General features: G+C 34.6%; 2 protein-coding genes across 3 annotated transcripts; one reads left to right on the top strand and one right to left on the bottom strand.

Moving 5' to 3' along the window:
• Positions 1-3167: 3167 nt before the first annotated feature.
• Positions 3168-6674, top strand: LOC101255418 (pectin acetylesterase 8-like). 2 transcript variants are annotated; one of them, XM_004244719.4, is made up of 13 exons: positions 3168-3276; positions 3422-3592; positions 4158-4240; positions 4458-4584; positions 4699-4778; positions 5127-5213; positions 5351-5475; positions 5571-5634; positions 5754-5807; positions 5895-5972; positions 6046-6124; positions 6198-6337; positions 6478-6674. In XM_004244719.4, exons 2-13 carry the CDS (start codon positions 3430-3432, stop codon positions 6559-6561), a joined length of 1164 nt encoding a protein of 387 aa, XP_004244767.2. In that variant the 5' UTR covers positions 3168-3276; positions 3422-3429; the 3' UTR covers positions 6562-6674. The 2 variants fall into 2 exon arrangements, 1 of the variants encoding a protein (XP_004244767.2); XR_011210996.1 differs by lacking the exon at positions 6046-6124.
• Positions 6675-6736: 62 nt separating this feature from the next.
• On the bottom strand, positions 6737-8399 carry LOC104648643 (uncharacterized). The gene has a single exon (XM_010326408.4). The coding sequence runs from the start codon at positions 8397-8399 to the stop codon at positions 6798-6800; it is 1602 nt and encodes a 533-aa protein (XP_010324710.1). The 3' UTR covers positions 6737-6797.
• Positions 8400-24594: the final 16195 nt, after the last annotated feature.

The following is a 24594-nucleotide window of genomic DNA, read 5'->3' as shown; positions in this document are numbered from 1 at the left end:
ATTAGTGATGACTTTTTCAACACCTCTTGGAGAAGGCTCAAACAACAAAGCTGAGATTGAGGCTGCTCTTTTTGGATTGACTCGAGCAATTGAGCTAGGATTTAGAAATATTATGCTTGAGTTAGACTCTCAACTGGTGACACACTGGATCTCGAAGAAAACAGTCCCTCATTGGAGTATTATAAATCAACTGGAAAGACTCCAACACACTATCAGGCAAACCCAGAACTTCAAATGTTATCACATCTTCAGAGAAGCAAATTGGGTAGCAGATGCACTCTCAAAGCACAGCCACAACACAACAGGCCCTCAAATTTATTTCAACAGTAATCAACTTCCTAAAGAAGCAATGGTCTACTACCAAATGGACGTACGAAATATGCCAAGCTTTAGAAGAAAGAAGACTAAAATGATTTTTGATCCTCCTTGAATTGTACCTTTTCAACGTAGCTATATTTAAATAATATAGCTACTTTGAATAGGGGTATAGGTTAGTTCGTAGATAGACTTTCTTGTAAAGGGAGAGTCTCCCTAGTTTATGTTTCCTAGATACTTTGTAATGAGAGGAGTCCTCTCATTAGGTACTTAGTATTTTGGTTTCATCTTTCTATGTACGGGACGGAGTTGACTTTCGTTAGGGAAGTCAACTCTGAACCACCTTAGGACTGGAGGTTAGGTTTATGCCCCCTCTCCTTGTATTTTGCTTTTTGTTATTAATGATAAGGCCTAGGGGTATAGCTCAGCCCCTACCCTTCCAAGGGTTATTCAACTAAAAAAAAAAAATTCTCACCTAGATCATTCTACTGATAACTTTACCAAGTGAATACTTAAAGTTATTAAACAACGTTATTTAAAGGCATAATGCATATATTAGATCCTAAACTTGACTTTAACTTTAAACTTTGACCTCCAACTTTCATAATGCACAAACAGACACTTTAACTATCCAACTTTTAAATAAATAAACAAATGAGTCCTACATGGAACAATACACTTAGGACACCATGTAGGACAAAAAATGTCACGTAGGATTACATATAGGACATGTGTGTTTATTTTTTCAACTTTATAAAAGTTTAAGTGTCTATTTGTGCACATCCGAAGTTGAAGAGCATAAATGTGATTTCAAGCCAAATTAAAAGGCACATTTATGTATTAGGCCTTATTTGAAATTCCTCTGACCATTAATTAAACTTACATGATATTTATTTAGCTGAATTCACATGGCCAACTCTTGCCTATATAATTTAAGGCATTGGCCCTAGGCTCCCAATTTTTGGGGTGGCTCAAACTTTTATAAATAAAAAATTATGTATCTTAACCCCATTAAAATAGAAGAAATTAAGGAAACATTTTTTTGGATTCTTACATTTTCTTTGTTAACACTCATATTATTTATCCTTTTAACCCCTTTTGCATTTTATTTCTTTAAATTTTTGATAGTTAGAGTAATACACTTTTTAAAATATGAATCAGTAATCAAAAAGTGTTGAACAAAGTGCATTACAATATTTTTTATTTCTTTGTTAATTTTCATATTAAAATAGGTATATCAAGTTATCAACTTTTTTGAATCAAATTATATAATTCTAACTCTTATCTTTAAAGTTTATCAACTCATTACTTATAGAATTACGTTAATAATTCATATAATAATTGTTGATGTCTTTCAGTATCTAATTAATAAAATCTTACTTAAAAATAATAACTAAAAAAGTATTTGAAAAAAAAACATTTATATAAAAGATATTAAGTAGTAATTTACATCTAGAAATTTACAAAAGTAAATAAATACAAATAAAGTTTATTTAGATTTTAGGCCTCTAATAAAAATTTTACTTTAAACCTCGAATTATGTTTGAGTCACCCCTACTGAATCATATGAAATGCATTAATACATTCGTTTTAAAACGAGTAGAGATACTAATTTTAATTTAAAATATTAAAATTAAAAAGAATTATATAAAACAATCAAAATAAAAGAAAAAGCATTCCATCCCCATCTACCATTAAAGTCATAGATGAATTATTATTTTGCAAAAGTTAGGCAAATAGACTTGTGATTAGGCTCTAAACTACAGTCTACAAGGTACACTGCACATACACTATGTATGATCATTGCTTTCAATTAGTTACCATATATATATATATATATAAAAATCCTTTCTTGGGGATATTTTCATTTTGAAGAAATTTAAATGATATAAAAACCTCTCAGCCTTTTAAAGAAGGGAGGAAAATATTTTCTAAAAAATGTTAGTCTATTTTCTCATGTTTCAAAATCATATGAGACCTTTTCTCTCCCAGAAAAATAAGTTTCTTGAAAATTATTATTTATTTAGTAAAAAGTGAGAAAAATTAGATTTATCAAGTGACATTCCATACGAATTATCTGATAGTCATCATCCACCCAACAGTTCCGGAGCCACACGTACTCAAGGAACTTTCGTCGAAAAATTATATTGTATAGTTAGGTATTGGGGTGATTCGACAATGTTAAAAAAAATATTTGTCTTAAGCCCTCAAATTTAAGGGGCCTCACTTTTAATAATAATAGGTTATAAGTTATTATTTTTTAACAAATATTGGATACTATTTGTAGAAAAAAATAAACTTTTCATAAAAATGAAGGAATTATTAGAACAAATTTGACATATTTGAGTACTATATCTCATGAAAAATAATTTAAAATAAGAATGGTTATATTATTAATTGAAAATTAGAAGAAATCAATTATATAATTTTTATTAATAATTCATATTTAAAGCCCCGTTTGATTTTTGCCTTAAGCCACTAATATGCTTGAGCGGCTCCTAGTTAGGTAAAAATCATATTTTATATTTCATATTAACATTCCATAACTTCTTCGTAAATTTAGTTCTTTATATATTGACAGTCCTTAATAAAACTTCGGGCTCCGTCACTGTCACCCCACCCCCAACCCTAGCTCGCCACCCCACACTGCATAACTCATTATGTTAATCTTAATAATATTTGACTAGATTATATACAAATTCTTTTGAAATAATATTTTTTATTTATTTATTTACCAAATAATATCATAAAATAAGTAAGCACCCACTTATTTTTTCCAAAAAAAAATAAAAAATCCTTCAAACCAAACGCACCATATGTAAATAAATAGCACTTGCATTATTACACCATCTGGTGGGATTTGATTGCCTAACTTTGTAAGTATGTCAATATGTATTATATATATAGACGATAATGTACGTTCTTATTGGAAAATGTGAGTTCATTTTGAGACATAAAAAGGTATATACATACATTATTAACAAAAATTGTCATATTTTTCAAAATAGTGGTAGAAGAATTTTGCCAACACATAGACGATAGTGTATGTTCATATTATATAATGTTGTTAATTCCCTAACACACTTGACTTTTATTATGTTCTCAGGTGGGACAATGGTGGCAACAAGATCCTTCAAACTTGTTTTGTTACTACTTTGTTCATTATTGACCTTTTTATTAGCAAAGAGTGCACCTAATCAACAAAAGGACACATATAATTATGATGAATACTTTGTTGGGAAAACAATTGTTAAGAATGCTGTGTCTAAAGGAGCAGGTAAATTCTTTCACTTATACAACTCAAAGCCGATCGAGGTGAACTCAGAATTTTAAATTTATGACTGTTCTGAATTTTATAATTATAATTTCAACTGATAATCATACCCAGACTTCTAGCTCCACCTCTAACTCAAAGTCTAATCTATGTGCAAGAAATTCTACTTAGTGTAAGGTACAAGATAAAAATTATAAATAAAACAGAATTTCCAGGCTCATTGATTCTAGACAAATTATGAATCAGAAGATACAAAATTCTCCCTCCAAGCCGTGTATACGACTTTCGACACAATTCTACATGTATCTATGAGATCAAGTATGTAATTTTGTTTACTCGCTTTAAATTGAGTATTCCTTCCCCTCCCTTTCCTGATAGAATTGGACATTTTGTATTTTACATATCCAAATGATTGAATATACATGTATGACTTAATTTAGATTATAATTTTTTTTAATGAAAATTAACTTGATGTTCAATCAAACAATGTCACGTAAAATAAGACAGAAGGAAAACAATATCCTATTTTAAAAGTGTCTTCTAGTCTTGTAACCTCATTTAGATACAGTCTGCTTAGATGGAAGCCCACCAGCATACTACATGGATAGAGGATTTGGAGAAGGTGCTCAAAGCTGGATGATTCACCTCTCTGTAAGTTTCGGAGGATTATATTAATGATCGTTTATTTACTAACTCAGTCTATTTTAATAATATAATTCAAGCGGTTAAAATGAAAATTTGTCTAAGTTATATATAAATATTCTTTGTAATGTTAATATTTTTGGCTTACGTACCAAAATCAAACACTAGAAATGACATTTTTTGTCACACCCTATAATTTGTTGCATTTTTTGTTTATTATTATTAGGGAGGAGGATGGTGTAGAGATGTGAGAGACTGCCAAAATCGTTCAACTACTTCTTTTGGTTCTTCAAAATATATGGTTCCATTTAAATTTAGAGGTCACTTCAGCAACAATAAAATTGCTAATCCAGGTAATTATATAATCACTAACAACTTAAATTAATAGGTGTAAGTTCAATTCTCACTATCCAAAGATATTTTAATTTATATTTTGCAGAACTAATTATAACCTTTATGCAACGTAGATTTGTTCAACTGGAACAAAGTTATGGTTGCATATTGTGATGGAGGAGCATTCACTGGAGATGTTGAAACAGTTGATCCTGTATGTTATTATAAAACAATATAATATTATAATTTCATTCATATTTACCATTTTGTTGTAATGAAAAGGTTAATAACTTAATACTCAAACGCTTTCAGTCACATTTTCATGTTACAAAGGATAAGATTATTCTCTTTATCAAACATATGTTGATTCAATCAATGTGATTAATCAGAGAAGTACCAAAGAGCTTTTGGTAGACTACTTACATTTCTGAATTAGCATGCGACAAGTCCTTAGTATTAATATAAGTTTGTTAACCGCGTAAAGGTGCTATTATTATTATTATTCATTATTAGAGGTTATAAAAGCTTCAATATATGTACTTACTTTTTTTGTTAATATTAGGGTACCAATCTTCACTTTAGAGGTGCAAGAATTTTTTCTGCAGTGATGGAGGATTTGTTATCAAGAGGATTAAATGATGCCAAAAATGTATGTCAACTTACTTTATTTAATTATCATACAATTGTATAAATAACTGTATCACTCGAACTCTTCAAGAATATCAATTGGAGAGTCCAAGCAACAGAGTTTAAAAAATTTTGCGTTTAATTTTGTTGTACAATTAGGCTCTTCTTATTGGAAGTTCTGCTGGGGCATATCCAGCAATGTTATATTGTGATCGCTTCAGCAAATTATTGCCTAATACTCCGCGATTAAAATGCTTGACCGATAGTGGCTATTTCATCGATGTGTAAGACATTTTTATCGTGTTACATGATCAATTTTTGAATCTGATTCATATGTTGTAAGAATCACATTATACAATTTTGTTCTGTTTTTTTTCAGCAACAAGAATCTTCAAAAGGGAAAAGGCTTCGAATCAATCTACAAAGAACTTGTTACTTTACATGTACATAATCTCCTTTCGTATTTCTTCTTGTTTCATTTTATATTACTTAAAGAGATCATTCTCGTGACTAGAGGTTTCAAATGAACGAATCAAACAAATAAATTGATGAGTATATGCAGGGGTCTGCCAAAGCACTACCAAAATCCTGCACTTCAAGAATGAAGCCAGAATTGGTACAAATTGTTACTAGATTAATTTTTATTTCTTGTAGATTAAAGTTGATATTATTACTGAAAATTATCGCGATGCATTTTTTGCAGTGTTTCTTCCCACAAAACGTGCAACAATATATCAAAACGCCACTTTATACAATCATGTCACCATTCGATATAGTTCAGGTAATTATACTTGTCAAGTTTTATTTCTCGAGGGTTAAACTAAACGAATTTTGACTAATAAGTTGTATTGTAGGTTGGTACTTCATTAGGTGATTATTACAATGCCATAAAACAGAATAATTGCTCTGCTAATCAAAAGAAAAACCTTAGAGGTTAGATTACAAATTATTATTATTTTTTTCCCAATGATGTAATTTTCTAATTATTTGAGTTATTTTATTTCAGAACTTAGATTGGAGTTGTTAAGTAAATTGCCCAATGCAAGTGACACAAAATCAAGAGGAGCTTTTATTGACTCTCAGTTTCATCATACTAGACTTCAGAGTTACTGGAATCCACAGAATGTCAGTGTGGTGAATAATGTGGTATGACGTTATTTAGTCTGCCGTCTCAAAAAGGATGTCAAATTTTTCAAAAAAATAATTTAACTTTCAAACGCATTTTTTTTTCTTTCATAAACTTTGTGTGTGCCACATGACGCTTATTAATTAAGGTTTTTATGCAGACAATGATAAAGGCATTTGGAGATTGGTACTTTGACAGGCAGTATTACTATCTCATAGACAAGCATGACTTGCCAATCCCATAAAATGATATGTAATATATTAAAAAGCATCTGTTAATTATTCAAGTACTTGATATACATATGTATTTTGCAGCAAGTTTCTAATATATATCATACATATGGGCGTTGATGTTGAAGGGCATCTAATTTTCTCTGTATCGTTCCAATTTTATTGATGACATCGAAGTGTGATGCCTAGTAAGCACGAAAACATAACTTTCATAGATAACAAAGTGTTCTTACAATACGTACATACAATACTACTTGGAGTGGTCTTCCTCTATTTGAATACTTTTCAGTCTCTCAGAAGCTAAAACAAACTTGGTATCATAAGAGTCCGTTTCTTTGTTAAGTGCACATTGGACATGAAGGACTTCATCGAGGTCGAAATTGTAGTACATGAAGCTCTCTTTTGAGTTGAACTCGTTGGAACAGATGTTGCATTTGATAACTGCCATCTCACCATCGTATGGATACGAATAGAGAAGTTTATAAGAAACTTTCTTGTTTGTGCCAAGGGTAAATGTCATGGGAGCACCAGCGCAGGAACGATGGAGACTGAATTTACAAGTAAAGCAACAGTATGTTGCACCGTTTTCATGACCACAAGCTCTGCATTTGGACTTTGGCTGATCGTTATACGTAGCAAGTATAAGGGGGTGATTTGGGTGAAAATGATGTTGTATCCTTCGGGGAAGAGGGAAACAACTCTCGTCGATGAAGTAATTGCATAGCTGGCAAATGTAACCGGATAAATCCTGATTCGAACATATGCAGCAACTCCTGATTGGCGTCTCATTCGTTTGTTTGATTGCTTTCAACGGATGGCGGTGGCTGAAGTGTATAACTTCCCCTAGCTTTTCGAGTTTCTGTTGTTGGTCAGGTAAGCTTTTTCGGAGGAGCAACGATTTCTGTACTTCAGATAGGAAACTTTGATCTCCTATAACTCCAAGTTCTTCTTCAGCAGCACACTCGAAATGACAGATGTAATCAAACTCGCGATTATAGAAAAGCCAAGCGGATTGTCTATTCATAACTTGGTTACAAATAGAACATAAGACGGCTGCCCCTTCACTTTTTAACGGAAAGGAAGTAAAGAGATCGAGAGGGTATTTTACCTTACGGATCAATCTCGTCATCACAGAAGCACATTCAAGATGAAGATCAAATTTACACAAATCACAATGATAGTAAAATGAAAACAATGAGCTGTCATAACCACATGCCACACAACAGAATTCAGTTTCCACTTTCGAATGCCAAAGAGCGATTGAAGGAATGGGAAGAAGGGTGAGTGAGTGCATAGGATGAAAATCATGTCGAATTCTTTTAGGAATGTTAGAGCATACCTCATGGAGAAAGTAACGACAACAATCACAACCATAAGCTACCCCGGATATTGTAATAGCACACATATTGCATCTTATAACTTCTGTTCCTTTAAGATGAAATCTTAGCAGAGGATGTCTGTGGCTGAAGTGCAACAGATCACCATCACGAACACGAGGAGGCGTTTTTGACACACAACTTTCCTCTTCCTTTGCAATCAATTTAGAACAGCTTGTTGTTTCTCTTTGTATCTTTTTGTGCCTCTGCCTAAATCTGTACAGAACAGCTTGTTGGCCTTTTGCTTCATCCAACTGATCTTCAGCATCTGATTTTTCGTTCGTAACGATTTCTGTCTCTCTCTTTTTGGGCTGAGACATGTTCTGAGGATGGTGAATTAGCAATTGAAGAAGAAATTTGAGCAGACAATAAACCAGAACAATAGTTGGTAGCAATATAGAAAGGCCTAGTAAATAACTGAATTCCAAATTGTTATCATCAAATTGTAAACATAGCATCTTCTTGTCGTCCGGCATCAATTGATAATACTACTTGATTATTGTTCTTCAAAAATTGATCATAATCTTTGAAATAGCATAGGACAAGTGAAATTATTGAAAAAGCAAAAAGCTAAAGAAGCCAATAAGTCAAAAGTGAAAAAGGCAAAAAAGTAGAGAAAACAAAGAAAGATAATTATTCTATAGTAACTTGCCTTTTGCAAAGAAAAGAAGCTGTTGAACTTTGTTTAGAAAGGATGTCCATTTCAAATCCTACTATTCAATTTTGTTTTGAAAATGACCAGTTTTAACCTTTCTTCACTTATCTTTCAATAATTCACCGGCTAAAATGATAAAGTATTTTAGATGAGACCTTGAGTTTTAGAGTAAGCTTCTAAAACAGTAATACATGTTTGTGATTTTATCTAACAACAATGAATTTTAACTTTAATAGTGTACAAATAGACACTTTTAGTACCCCTAAAGTGGTATATTTTTATGGCTACTCATGAGCATTATTATATTATTTTGGGAATAATATTAAGCATCGAGTTAGATAAGGGTTAAATAATTCAAACCTCATAACTACACCGCCAACATAGGATATGTTGGTTCTTTTGAACATTTTGATATTTGTTTATTATTATTAAAATTCTCACATGATTTTGTCATTGGCTGAATAGCTATTCTGCCACAATTAACATGGAATAGAGGACATGCACTTGTGCCTAATTTCTTAGTGGTCAATTAATGACCATAGGTATTATGCACTTTGCTTTCTGTTGAATGATGCGGTGAACGTTAGGATAGTCAAAGTGTAACACTTGGTGCATTTATTGTCCTCCCCTTTATTTCATTCTTTCGTTCCTCCATTATACTTCGTAACTCCTAAGGTCATTATTTTCATTATTTACTATTCCATTATCTTTTTATTCATTGCTAGGAGGATTTCTTGTAATATAAATAGGAGTGGTCTTCATTTGGTGTTAGACACAACACACACGAAAAAAATATATAGTGAAAGAGTTAATTAAAAAAAAGTTCTAATTAGTTGAAGGGAGGTGTTCTTATTGTGGAACTTAGAACTAAACTCTTGTCTAGAGTTGTTGACTTATACTTTATGAAGGTTGTTATATCCTGGAGTGGACAAGTCAGAGATGACTATTGCTGGACCGGTGAAAACATTTGTTGCAGTGAGCTTGAATCTCCTTAAAGAGAGCGAGATATCCGCGCCTCAGCCTGAAGAGATTTATTTCTTCCTATTATTTTCAATTGTAATCTTGTACTATTGTAATATTCTAATTTTTTTACTAATAATTTTAAGGAGATTCAATATGGCTACTATTGAAAAAGATCGCGGATGTCAAAATGGGAGAACTTAACAAGTCATTCGGTTCAATGGTAATCATTTTAAGAGATGGAAAGGTAAAATATTTTTCTACTTAAGAAATCTTAATGTTTCTTATGTGTTAACTGAGAAGAATCTTAATAAAGTAGACATCACCTCTATGAATGATGATGAAACTATTTCTCATCTATAGAAAATGGAAAAGTACGATGGTGATTCTTATAAGTGTTAGTATTATATTCTTTATTGTCTATATGATAATCTTTATAATTATTATGATAGAACTTATTGTATGGAAAGAAATTTGAAAAGCATTGTAGAGTAAGTATGATACCTAAGAGGCTGAAGCAGAAAAAATATGTGACTAGTAGATTTTTTCATTTCCAAATGGTGAACAATAAATCGATGGTAGACCAAGCTCAAGACTTTATCATGATTGTTGGAGAGCTTAGGTCCGAAGAGGTTAAAATTGGAGACAACTTTATTGTTGGTGGCATACTAGATAAACTTCCACCTTCTTGGAAGGAATTTCAAAAAATTATGCGCCACAAACAAAAGAAAAAGGAAACCTCTCTCGAAACCTTGATAATGAAAATCCGCATGGAGGAAGAAGCAAGGGGCCAAGATGCACTTTTACAAACATAAGAGATGTTTGGTAAATTTACTTACTTCGAATAATGCTACTCCTGAAACTCATAAAAATAATTCTTTAAAGTCTAAGAAGAAAAAATTCAAGAAAAATAATGGTAGACCTCCCAAGAAAAATAATGGTAAAAATAACCAAGCACAAAATCAACAAGTTCAAGAAAAGGGACCATGTTTTGTTTGTGGCAAGAGTGGACATATTGCTCAATTTTGCAGATTCCGAAAACATGGTCCTAACCCTCAGGAAAAAAAACCGAAGAACCTTTTGTGTAGGTGATTACCGACCTAAACATGATTGAGAATGTTGATGGATGGTGGGCTGATTCTGATGCAAACGATCATGTTTGTCATGACAAAGACTGGGTTTAGAAATATACCTATTTTAAGGAGTCCAAAACCATCATACTTGGTAATACTCACACTATTCAAGTGCTTGAAAAGGGAGATGTCGAATTGTGATTTACTTTTGGAAGGGTAGTAACTTTAAAAGATTTATTTTATATTGTTTCTATGAAAAAAAATTGATTTATAGTTTTCTTATTTATAAAGTAGACTCTAAATATATCATTGAATCTGATCAATATGTAATAGTGAAAAAGGGTATTTTCGTGGGGAAGGGGTATGCATGTGATGAGATGTCAAATTGAATGTTGAAATGAATAAAGTTTCTACTTCTATTTATATGCTTTTTTTCTCAATTTTTGGCATGCTCGTTTGTGTTATATTAATGATCGTTATGTTGGAATCATGAGTAGTTTAGGATTAATATCAATGGTTAAAAAGAATTTTGAAAAATGTAATGGTTGTAGTAAAGCTAAAATCACTAAAAAGGTCTCATTTTCAAGTTGAAAGAAAAACTAATTTCTTAGAATTAGTTCATACTGATATTTGTGAACTTGGTGGAATTCTAACTCGTGGAGGTAATAGATATTTTCTCACTTTCTTTGATGATTTATCTAACTTTACATATGTTTACTTGATGAAAAATAAAAGTGATGCTTTTGAAATTTCAAAACTTATTTTCATGAGGTTGAAAATCAGTTTTGGAAGAAAATTAAAAAGAATTAGTAGTGATAGAGGTGTGAATGAATAAAGTGAGTTTAATTCTTTTGTTAGATTTATGAAACTACTCCTCCTTACTCTCCTTCACTTAATGGGGTAGCGAAAAGAAAAAATAGAACTTTTGTTGATTCATTGCGATAACACCATTGCAATTGGTAGAGTTCAAAATCGTTATTACAACGGTAAATCCAGACCTATAAGGAGGAAACACAGTAATATAATATCGTACTTGACAAATGATACCATTTATATTGATTATGTCAAATCTTGTGATAATCTTGCAAATCCTCTTACTAAGGCCTTAACAAGAGAAAAGGTCTGGAGCACATCGAGAGGGATAAGAATGAAGCCTACAAATCCTTGAATCATATATGAGGAAACCCAACCAGGAGACTAGAGATCCTATAACCAGGTTCAAAAGGAAACACTAATTATATGATGACTTATTGTGAAAAATGCACTATCTTTTTATTTTTCTCCCTATGATGTGAGTGCATTGTTTCTTATAATTTGTGAAAGTTAAATTGATAAAACTCTTAATGAATATTTGTAGCTTGTATGGGTGGAGTGTTAAGCTTACAGGAACACTCTCAACAGATTTCACCTATGTGATATGTGGAAGTAGGTCGCTTCCTATGAGAATTGAACTTATTCTTAAAGTCACTCATGAAACCGGGATAACACATGACCATAACGTGGTTGCTTGAAAGATCATTTCAACACCTTGATTATTATATGTGAGCAGTGTTATCTTATTTCCTTTAATCATAGTTCAAGTCTGAGACCATTACTACTCTGAAGTAAAAGTTACTGTTTCACTAAGTGGAGCTTCAATGCAGAACACACCTTCATCATGCATAGTAATCTTCCTTCAGCTGATGAACTCTCTTTTCTAATATTAAAATGAGTAGGGAATTGTTGATTCTTTTGAGCATTTTAATATTTATTTATTATTATTAAAATTGTCTCACATAATTTTGTCATTGGCTAAATAGCCATTCTGCCACAATTTACATGGAATAAAGGACATGTACTTGTGCCTAATTACTTAGTGGTCAATTAATGACCATAGGTATTATGCACTTTGCTTTCTGCTGAGTGTTGCAGTGAACGTTAGGATAGTCAAAGTGTAACACTTGGTGCATTTGTTGTCCTTATCTTTATTTCATTCTTTTATTCTTCCATTATACCTTGTAACCTATGTAACTTTTAAGGTTATTATCTTCACTATTTATTATCTATTGTCTTCCTATTCATTGCTAGGAAGACTTCTTGTAGTATAAATAGTGGATGTCTTCATTTGGTTTAGACACAACACACACACAAAATATACATAGTGAAAGAGTTAGTCAAAAAGAGAGTTCTAATTAGTTGAAGGGAGGTGTTCTTTTTTTATGGTGCTTTGAACTCAACTCTTGTTTTGAGTTGTTGAGTTAAACTTTGTGAAGGATGTTGTATCCTGGAGGGGAAAAGTCAGAGAGTAAAACTGCTGGACCGGTGAAAACATTTGTTGTAGTGAGCTTGAATCTCCTTAAAGATAACGAGATATCCGCGCCTCAACCTGAATAGATTTATTTCTTCATTTTATTTTCAAATGTAATCTTGTACAATTGTTATATTTTATGTTTTCACTAGCAGTATAGGACCATGCCATTCGTTGAGGAGGCTCTTCAGAAAAAAGTCCTTGATAAGGGCTCAAAGATTGAATCCATTAGTTTAATTTGTCTTTTACCCTGGCAAGGTATAAGATGACTCTAGCAACATGACAACCCATTGTAGCATCATGATGCTCAAAGTGATGAATATCAGTTACAGATCAGCAAGAAAAATAAAGTTAGTATATTATTTTCAGTATTTGCAGTTATAGTATATATTCAATTGTAAAGTTTTGATGTTAAATTGTACCTGCATAATTACTATTCAGTTGATCTTGTGTTAGTCAATATTCAGATTTACTCATATCAGCTCACTGTGCTATGTTTTAGACAGTTCTTTTACTCAACTATTAAACATATAGTACATTTCATGTGCAAATGTCATTCAGCCCTGCATCATTTAATGATGTTGTCATCATCATTTTATGATACATTTCAAGGTATTCATGACAATAGACACATCATTGAGACTATTTTCATCCAACTTTGGTGAGACCTTCTTACTTTCGGAGAGCTACAATTTATATTGAGTATTATAATTAGTTGGTATATATATATATATATATATATATATATATATATATATATACACACACACACACACACTAGCGTGAGGTCTTCTCCTATCTGAGTCAAATTGGTCTATCACTTGTTTGAGTTCTACTCTTTCTTCTTTCAGTTGGGTTGCCATATTTGTATGACTATCACACAGAGACCCTTGAAACCTTAGAAATTGAGCTTGTTCCCATTACATGATTTGCTCACCATCTCTGCTCTTCATAATTTTTTTCTTGTAAGGATTGACTATATTGTCACGGATTTTTCAATTCGGACAATACTCCATGCGACACTTGACAGTTTGCTCACGATTCTTTCACGATCTCGCAAACTCAAGTAAGCCTTTCACTACTCGGATCTCTAAGAGAAATAAGAAAGAGATACAAAGGCAGATTTGGAAGAATGGACTAGTATCTTATTAGTCAATTGAATTGTTGGATGCCTTTACAAATACAATGACCCTACTATTTATACTACTCTAATGACTAAGAGTAATTAAATACAACTATACAAGTCCCTATGTTCATGCACTCAAGGCATGACTACATTCTAAGAATGTCTAAGTCTTCCAAAAAGGACTACTAGCCTTGACTAGTCTGCCCCCACGTCCTAGAGGCCTTGAACAAGCCTCACCAAGGCTTGAAACTGCTACCTCTCCACCTGCTGTAACAGCTGAAACGACTGAAACTGTCGAAACTGCTGTAACGATTGCCCCTCCAACTGTTGCCTGCTTGGGCGCCTGGACCTTGGTCTGCTGACCGGTTTGGGATGCCTGCCCCCTTGCGCCTGCTGCTGGCTGCCTAGGCAGGTCGCGATCTGCCTGGGTATCTGGCGGGTCGTGACAAACTCCCCCACCTGATGATGCGATGACCGCGTCGCATTGCGTCCGTATCGGTGTTGAGTTCTGTCGGGCGACCATCAACTCGTGTACTCGATCGATTCCTTCGAGCAGCCTCTTCATCGATATCCCGACCTTTCTTGACCCGATCTTCCGAACATCTTCCTTCAACGGAGGCAAGTGCTCCGGCGGCTTCTTCATCACGTCAGCGTCACTACTCGGAACCCTCTTCCTGCGCGGTGGCAAGGACTTCCCAGCACCATTGTCTTCTCTCGAACTTGCAATGGTTGCTGCCGGTGATAACCTTCTTCTCACGTCGACCCTCTCGAGCTTCATGGCTGTCAGTCTAGCCTGTCCCTCCGTTGTCTGTGCCTTCACCATGGGAATTGCATATTCCCTGCCTTTCTCCATGATTGTCAATTTTTGGAGATGAGGATCGATTACTGCATGGCACTGCTGGAAGAACTTCTGCCCAAGAATAACATCAAACATGTTGATGGGGGCGATGATGAATTTGGTTTTCCCTTGCCAATCGCCTACCATGATGTTCACCCCGTGCGCAACTCCAACTATAGGAGTAGGTGATGCGTTGACAGTCCTGATTTGGGCGTTGCTTGAAGTATATCGCAACCCCAACCTCGTTGCTGTCGTCTTGGTCATAACATTGACCTCCGCACCGGTGTCGACCAACGCACGAGCAATCTTCCCATTGACCGTGATGTCGACCGTTTGAGCCCATGCCAAAGACTTTGCAAGTCCCTTGTCAGCATGCTTCGGCTCCGCTTGCCTTGGCTCAACTTGCCTTGGCCTCGTCGATGATTGTTCAATCGCAGCTCCGCATAGGCTTACCACGCCCAACTGCTTAGTCTCCCCGACTTCCTCTTGGGCCTTCTCTTCCTTCCGCTCACGAAGGATAGCACCAAGACTTTTCAGTTCAGGGCATCTTTTGTAACCATGCGGCCCTTTGCATATGAAGCAACCATCCTTGGAATCCCTTACCATGTTGCCACGATCTCCGGGCTTCTTGCCGCTGGACTCGTAGGTGTCACGCCTTTTGGGTTGTGGCATTTGCTCCTCGCCTTCGCCACTGTCTTCCCCACTATCATCATGACTGCCTACCTCATCGTCCTCATCGGCACTGAAAGACTTCTCTTGCCTGAAGTCTGTGAAGGCTTCAGCCTGCGTAATGGTGTCATCTATAGTCCTGCCTTGCCGCCGTTCCAACTCCGTTTTGGCCCAATTTTGCAGCCCATCCATGAAGTAGAACAATGCGTCGTCGTCCATGAGGTTGGGAATCTGAAATGTAAGGGTGGTAAACTCTCGCACATACGCGCGTATGTTGCCCTTTTGTCTCAACTCCCGCATCTTGCGCTTTGCCTCATAGACAACGTTGCTAGGGAGGAACGCCTTCTTGAACTCCATACGGAACTGCTCCCATGTGTTCAACGTGCATGTCCCCTTTGCGATGTCAGACTCTTTACGCTTCCACCATAGCATGGCCAACTCTGAAAGATACAACACAACAGTGTTGATCTTGTTCACATCACTATGAACCCGCATACACTTGAAATAATTTTCCAAGTGCCAAAGGAAATTATCCACCGCTTGCGCGTCACGGACGCCTTTGAAGACTGGTGGCTTGGGCGCCTCAACTCTGGCTTCCCTTTCCCAGTCACGTGATGAGGATCCACCAACATCTCTATCCTCCTTGAGTGCTGCCACTTCGGCCTTAAGCGACTCAACTGCGCCAAATGCTCCCCTAAGCCTAAACTCTAAGGAAGTAATGGCCTCCTTTGTCTCGTACTCGGCTCACTGGCGTGCCTCCAACTCCTTTCGGACTCTCTCAACTTCCTCAAGGGAGTACTCTTCAAGAGTTTTGAGATTTCTGTCCGTTCTGTTCAAGCGCTAGCCTATGATCTCAACGGCTTGCCTCGCCATTTCGACCCTTGCAATCCACTCCGGTCCGACAGTAACGTCCACGGACTCCTCGCCGGTGTCTTCGTCACTCCATTGATAATCTGGGGAGGGAGAGATGTTTGCCCTTCGCTTGGTGTAGGAACACTTGGTGGGGGAACACTTGGTGGAAGACCGGGCAGATTGGGTTCATTACCCGTCTGCTGCTTCTTCACTTTCTTGTTCTTCTTGCCACCATCAGTACGAACGTTGGGGGTGCTGCTAGAGCCGTCTCCTTTGTTCGTCATTCTCTTACGATGAACCTGCTCTGATACCAATTGTCACGGACATTTCAATTCAGACAATACTCCGTGCGGCACTTGATTGTTTGCTCACGATTCTTTCACGATCTCGCAAACTCAAGTAAGCCTTTCACTACTCGGATCTCTAAGAGAAATAAGAAAGAGATACAAAGGCAGATTTGGAAGAATGGACTAGTATCTTATTAGTCAATTGAATTGTTGGATGCCTTTACAAATACAATGACCCTACTATTTATACTACTCTAATGACTAAGAGTAATTAAATACAACTATACAAGTCCCTATGTTCATGCACTCAAGGCATGACTACATTCTAAGAATGTCTAAGTCTTCCAAAAAGGACTACTAGCCTTGACTAGTCTTCCCCCACGTCCTAGAGGGCCTTGAACAACCCTCGCAAAGGCTTGAAACTGCTGCCTCTCCACCTACTGTAACAGCTAAAGCGGCTGAAACTGCGAAACTGCTGTAACGGCTGCCCCTCCAACTGCTGCCTGCTTGGGCGCCTGCACCTTGGTCTGCTGACCGATTTGGCTGCCTTCCCCCTTGCGCCTGCTGCTGGCTGCCTAGGCAGGTCGCGATCTGCCTGGGTATCTGGCGGGTCGTGACAATATTCTTCTAATTGAGTCTTAGATAGACATGTAACGAGTAGATTATTAGTGTAAACCTTAGCTTACATTTTTGTGAGTCTTGAATGACTTATTTTCATGGCTTACCTTATTTCTTCTTGTTGCTTTAGTAGTTTCTTTAATAAATCAATAATGTGAGCCTCTTGTTCCACATTCTCCACTTCATTACTCCTGCCAACATTACAAATAACAGAAGAAACACAATAAGGGCTCAGAAAGAGTTACAACAACTATTTTAATGTTAATCTTGACCATCACATATATGATACACATTCCATTCAAAAGATAAGGTAGGTGTGAACAACTCTTTTTTGAATAGTATGACATTTTGACATTCAAGTGGGATACTCCACTACACTAACAAGGATATTTATAATCTAAACAATATCTATCCCAAGTTATGATATCAAAAACAGTATCAAAATATTGAAATAATAAAAAATATTTATACAAAACAATATAAAATGTATAAAAGCACTTGTAAAATAAAAAGTAAAACTTAGAAATTAGAAATTTGTTTATTTTCAAGTCCTGGGAAATGGCGCTAAAATCTTATTACGTCCAAATGCATACACAAGTATACGTGATCGTAAAAGCAATATAGTAGCTCTTCTTAGGAGTTGGATGTCGAACCCACATGGATAAGATTGCTTAGCAAATAACTAACTCAAGTTAAATTATCAAGTGAGATCGTAATCAAAAGAAAGTTCATGGGTTGTAACTTCTAACATAATGTAAATCAAAAGGAGAATTCTAAGGTCAGGCTTACTTCATAACCATGTATAACACTAATTTCTTCATTGATTAAGTTATACATCCTATTTGTTGATTCACAGGATTGATATTATCATCACGTTCTCACGCGCCTCTACCACTCTACAATAATTGGACATATAACTACATTGTTGAGCGGTGATAGGTCAACCAATTTTGATTCATTAAGCTATCTACCCATATTTCAACCAACAGAGGTGATCTAGGTATATGACCCTTTGGTTATTATTGATTTAAAAAAAGGTATATCCCTATCCTAGGCGCGAATCTCTCTCTAATTCTAGTTAGAAATTAGAACTCACCCCTTATGCTTTTTGTTCTAAACTAAGACTCCATCTCCTGAATTCACAAAAAGTTTATAGATTTACTCTAATGATAGCTAAACATTAAAATAGTAAGAGCAACCAATAATGCTAAACTACAATAAACAACTAAAAATAATGTTATACCAGTGTGTGTGTTTATTTTTATGTTTTTTTGGTAAATAGAAGATTTATTACCAAGTAGGATTTACAATGCAGAAAACAAACAAGATGGACAGTCCCCAGACTTGTATCGGTTGTCTAACTTCTCTATCTTAACTCCCACATCCCTCTCCATGAGTTGCAACATGATCCAACTAATTAAGTACTTTACTCTAACTAGTGGTGACAAATAGTCTGGCTGGATCAAATATGGGCGAGTTGAAAATGGGGAGGTTTTAACCAAACTAAGTCATTATACAAAGTCATTCACTAAAATAATATATTTTTTAAAAATTTTATAAAATTAGTATAAAAGTATTCCACAGTAACGTTTTAGAATATATATTTTTTTAAAAGTTGATGGCGTCAGATTGATATACGTTACTCACAATAATGTTTTACTCCTAAAACGTTACTCACAGTAACATTTTAGGAGTAAAACGTTATTCAAAATAACGTTTTAAAAGTAAAACGTTACTTACAGTTACGTATATCAACCTAATGCTGTTAGTTTTTAAAAAATAAAATATACCCTAAAACGTTATCGTGAAATACGTTTATACTAGTTTTGTAAAATTTTAGAAAAATGTATTACTTTGATAAATTGTTTTATATAATGACTTATTTTGGTTAAAAATTCGAAAATGGGTAAATATAAAATGGGTAATAATTCAATCGATCCATATTTGATATGGGCAAAAATTAATTGGGTAAGAAATGGGTTGGGTAAAATATTGTTTTACTCATATTTTCATGAATAAATAGTGTTTTACTTAAGAATTTAATATGAAGAAGATATTTTAGTGTTTTCACATGGAAAAATGTTGACATGCTTCATTTAGTTTTATTGTATTAGGAACAAAAATCCTACAACTTTTCAATATAAAATAATTCTATGTAATAACAAGATGAAAATACTTTTAATTTCATAGTAAATGAATATTTGCATTTTATGACTAAAAGATATGCACTTTAAGCAATGTCAATACTAATACATGATTTGCTTATTTACACTATTATTGATTATCAAATATAAAATTAAATAAATAAATAAAATGTAATTATAATTAACAAAAGAAATATACAATTGAATTATATATTTTTGAATGGTCAAAGACTTCAACTTTTCAGTTATAGAGAAGAAAGTTAGTTCTACAAAATAACATAAAAGGAAGAGAAGTTACACTATTTTTAGTGATATCATGAATTTTGAGTGAATAGAAGTTGGAAGCTTAACTCATTTGACTAATTCATATTTTACCCATATTTTTATGGGTCAAATATGTGTATCAATTCATATTTGACCCATACGAAAATCACTCATCCAACACATTAAAATATGGATTGGTTGGACGGATCACCAAAATATGAGCTAATTTTGCCAGCACTACTCTACACAGGTTAAGAATTCAGGATTTGTAATACTTGATTTAGCATTTTCCTTTGTCTTCCTCTTACATTTACCTCTTGACAACCTGCTTGACCAACATTATAGATGTTCTGGTTGTTTGCTGGAAAATTCGTTGGTTTCTCTATTGCCACACGACATGGAAACTTGCAGCCATTGCCATCCTATAAACCTCAACTCTTGCTTGCTTGCCTTTACGATGGGTGTTTACCAACGTACATTCTCATCCCATCCTCAAGCCTCTCTTTCAAGGACCTTTTGCAAAACTTGAGCTGCGAACACACATCGAAAGAACAAGTGGTTGTGGCTTTCCTTGCATAGAGCACGGTATATCTTGTACACATCCCCATGTGGCTGATCTATCCCTTGAGGCCTTGTGAGTAGCCTCTTTTGAAGTGCTAAGTATAATATGAAAATCCACTTTTGACGGGCAACATTATTACGAATTAATCTTCTCAAGTCTACCTTATGGTACTCTCCTCTAAGAGATTTATACAATTGTTGGATAGAGAATTTGTCAGTCTGCTTGATATATTCCTCATTCCAACAAATAATCTCAAGCTCTTTGTACATTTGGAGTATTTTCCTCACCCATAATCTGTCTTTCTTTGTACTTAAATTCCACAGTAGCTTATTTATTGTAGCCTTGCTTCATGTATGAGTATGTAGTCCCCTGCAGTTTTAGGATATGCAACAATGCCTTTCTTGATGCATCCACCCCTCTTGTCTATAAGAAAGTTCTGCATAGTGTTTCAATACATTTGATCACTTTTTAGGATTATAAACACTTGACACTTGGATGGAAAACATCATACTCTTAATCAACTAAGCCCTTCTTACATAATAGAGAAATATGGATGTCCAATTCTGAACTTTATTCACTATTTTATATATATCAATAGTTGGTATTGTAAGATTTGATACTCTCTTAGTACTCAGGGTAAAACCTAAGTACTTAAAAAGTAGGAACCCGTGTGAGAAATCCAATTCTTGTAGGGTTTCTGCTTGTAAAGCTGTTGACACCCCTCCAAAATAAATAGAACTCTTATTAGAATTCTTAAAAGATACCACTTAATTGAGCCAGTGTCAACTCAAGAGTAGGTGATACTTTAGTTGTATAATCTGCAATCTATCATATTTTGGGTAAAAATGAAAATCAATTTCTTGCTGCAGATTCTTTGGCAATCTTGCAAAGTACTCCATGAAGAACACAAACAAGTAAGGGAATATTGGGTCCTTTGTTTCAAACCCTTCATGCAAACAATATACTGCTATAAAGGAAAACTTGCAATTTAGAGATTTGATTCTCACATCCGAGTGGATCTATTTTTCATCAATTTCCACTAGTTCACACCCCATGAATGAAGGATCCCATATGATCCAGATTCTTCCCTTAATTATTGCAACTATAGTTATCTATTTTAACCCACCTTGGTGTAATTATTTTCAGTACTCTGGCTGCTTGATGTTCTTTCACCTTATGTTCAAGTAATGCTAAGAAAATAACATTATGTGTACTAATAAACCGTTTAAATTCCTTCTGCTTATGAACTTCATTCATACCCCTAATGTTCCATGCTACTAGTTTCATAATTAAGTATTTAGAATAGTATCCCTTCCGGACCCGAGCTAACCCCGAGACGCGGACACGGGACCTAGGATCACAAGTGACCCCAAGCTAACCCTACTGGCATGGCATGAGCATACTAAGAATAATAATAACTGAGCGGAAGCTAATCATAAGTAAATCAGAAATGATGGGGAATACTAATATAAAAACAACTAAATATATGAAATCTAAGAGTTTAACACAATAGAAATATCAAACTCAAATACTACGTTAAATCTAACTATGTATGAAATAAGTCTCTATACTGATTAGAAATGTTGGGACATGCCGCAACTGGATCTAGGAAAACTAAAACTAAAGACTAAAAGCGATAGAGATAAACATGTCACTATTCCTCAGAGAATGAGGACTCACCACTAATGCTGCTGAACTGAAGATCGAGAACTGATCTATGCATGATTCGACTGCGGAGTATGCGTCAATACTTAGAAGGTAATAAGAACGTAGGATAGAATAAAGCCGAAATAAACATATAACCGACCAAGTGGTAAATTTAGAGCATAATCTGAACATAATATAGATACTAAATACTGACCTAACTAAATGTAGTGACCAATTTATAACATGCTGAAACTGAATACTGACTAAACTGAAATATGGTCAATAAAATGTAGTCTAACTGAACTATAGGAACTAATAATAACCGATAATAAAATCACATGAGCTAAATGTGGAGTCCGATGTGTATGCCCCATCGAGAGGACTCAATATATACTACCATAAGTATAGAGACATGCTGGCGTGATCACTAAAATGATGTCCACAGAGGGGACTTACAACCTATGTTGCTTGTAATTCTAGGACTACTTGGGTGTAACGATCCAAAAAAAATAAAATTGAATAAATAGGTACTTAAGGTGATTTAATTATTAATTAAAAATCTAAAATTTTAAGGGCATAATGGTCCTTTCATGTATTAATTAAAATAAATCAGATTTGTATTAATCTAATTTAAATCCTATTTGACTAAGTCTTGAATTTAGTCTTCTAATCCCAATAACATTCTATCTCTCTCTCACGTTCTCCATATCTCTATCTCACGTTAGTTTCTACCAAAAATAATTTCAAGAACTGAAAATACATCAAGAGTTATTCACACTTGAAGAACTCACAAGAATTTTTAAGTAAAACACAAAGTAATCAAAACGTCAAGGCTAAGAGAGGTTCGTCGAGTGAGGTGTACGTTGAAGTAAATTAGGAGTGGTTTGGAGGAGTTTCCGCGCATCAAAATCAGCATTTGAACATCGATTAAGGTATGAGTTCTCTTCTCTCTTGGTCCCTTTCCCAAGAGACCCCTTAAGGTTCAGAATATTCATTTCGAAAACTAGGATTGTTCCCCGTTGCATGTCCCTGTCACTAGCTCCCATTGAATCATATGTTGGTTATGTTTGCTTGTAGAAAACTAGGGATAGAACTTGTTTTCATGATGATTATGTGTTTATATGTATGTTTTGAATTATGTGACTTATGCTGATGTTTCCGAAAATGTAACTACGTGTGTATGTGTTTGTTGTCGTGGCTTTTGTTCATGGTTTAGGATTTGAAATAGCATGATAGTTCTTTATATTTCATGTACACATGTTGATGTAAATGTGATTTTCATATGAGTTGAAATGTGGCTGATTTGAGGGATAATGTCTTGGCTAAACGAATACATGAAGACACCTAAAACGTTCTAAATACACTACGAAATTCCCCTAAGAACTAAGGTATAACTTGATGAAAGGATGCTGAAAAAATTAAACGAAAATTTCTAGCCTCTATTGATGAATTTCGGTTAGCAAGGAGGGTTCAAAATGTTGAAAAAAAAATAATTAAAAAAAGTGAGGTCATGGAGGATTGAACCCGTGACCTCACAATGTTAAAAACCAAGAAAATAAAGAAGTACAAAATAAAATATGGAGAGTGGGGATTGAACCCACAACCTCTTGAATGGATGAGAGAGTTAGGAGGAAAATAAAGTAGAAAATAAAATGTGGAGAGTGGGGATTCAACCCACAACCTCTTGAATGGATGAGAGAGTTAGGAGGAAAATAAAGGAGAAAATAAATTGTGGAGAGTGGGGATTGAACCCACAACCTCTTGAATGGATGAGAGAGTTAGGAGAAAAAATAAAGGAGGAAATAAAATGTGGAGAGTGGGGATTGAACCCACAACCTCTTGAATGGATGAGAGAGTTAGGAGAAAAATAAAGGAGAAAATAAATGTGGAGAGTGGGGATTGAACCCACAACCTCTTGGATAGGTGAGAAAGTTAAGAAATAAATTAAAAGAAAAAAAATAGTGAGCTTGTGGGGGATTGAACCCACAACCTCCTTGCCTTAATACGAAAAAGGGGAGGAGAACAAGAAAGTAATATTATGGGGTTGATGGGAATCGAACTACGTCTTCAAAATCTGAAAAATGCAATTATCAAAGTTTAAAATAAGATTTAGTGTTGTTTAAGAGATTTGAAATCGGGTTCCCTTGCCCAATTCCGTATTGACACATAAGTCATACGTAAACAAATATTTAATGAATGCTGCCTCTAAAGATCAAAATTAATATCTTGACATATCTACAAGATGCATAAGTCTTGTACTACATAATCTTAGGAAGATATGAATCACTTAAACGAACCATGAATGAAGCCCCATGGCTTGTACGTATAGACACATAAGTCTAACATACGTTCAAAAATAAGTGAACCGAATATGTACGTAATGAAATGATGAACCTTAGAAGGCTTAAGTACGAGTGTAAGATACACTAAATGTCCAAGTGCATTGGCATATGATGAGATGAATTATGAAATGAAGAAATGAACATTCACGTAATAAGAGGTGAGTAACTATGAAAAACAAAGGTGCTAATAATGAAGAGTCTGGGGACAATCATGATGTGAGGCTAATGTATATGATCAGAGCAATCTCAAATGAGCCTAAGTAAATGCTACAAATACGTACTCACTAATGAGAGTGTAAGATAATGAAGAGACCAGTCTCTATAAACACTATAATGAAAATATTGAG

The sequence above is a fragment of the Solanum lycopersicum genome, chromosome 8 (assembly GCF_036512215.1).
Source record: "Solanum lycopersicum chromosome 8, SLM_r2.1".
Lineage (NCBI taxonomy): Eukaryota > Viridiplantae > Streptophyta > Magnoliopsida > Solanales > Solanaceae > Solanum > Solanum lycopersicum.
Note: the sequence above shows the minus strand (reverse complement) of the source record. Positions and strands in the feature narration are given on the sequence as shown.

What these genes read in the sequence shown, in the direction of transcription:
- LOC101255418 (XM_004244719.4), top strand. Translation starts at nt 3,430, where the DNA reads ATGGTGGCAACAAGATCCTTCAAACTTGTTTTGTTACTACTTTGTTCA. An exon ending in CAATAAAATTGCTAATCCAG is followed by an intron (nt 4,585 to 4,698) that starts GTAATTATATAA and finishes TATGCAACGTAG; the next exon opens with ATTTGTTCAACTGGAACAAA. An exon ending in AGTGGCTATTTCATCGATGT is followed by an intron (nt 5,476 to 5,570) that starts GTAAGACATTTT and finishes GTTTTTTTTCAG; the next exon opens with CAACAAGAATCTTCAAAAGG.
- LOC104648643 (XM_010326408.4), bottom strand. Translation starts at nt 8,399, where the DNA reads ATGCCGGACGACAAGAAGATGCTATGTTTACAATTTGATGATAACAAT.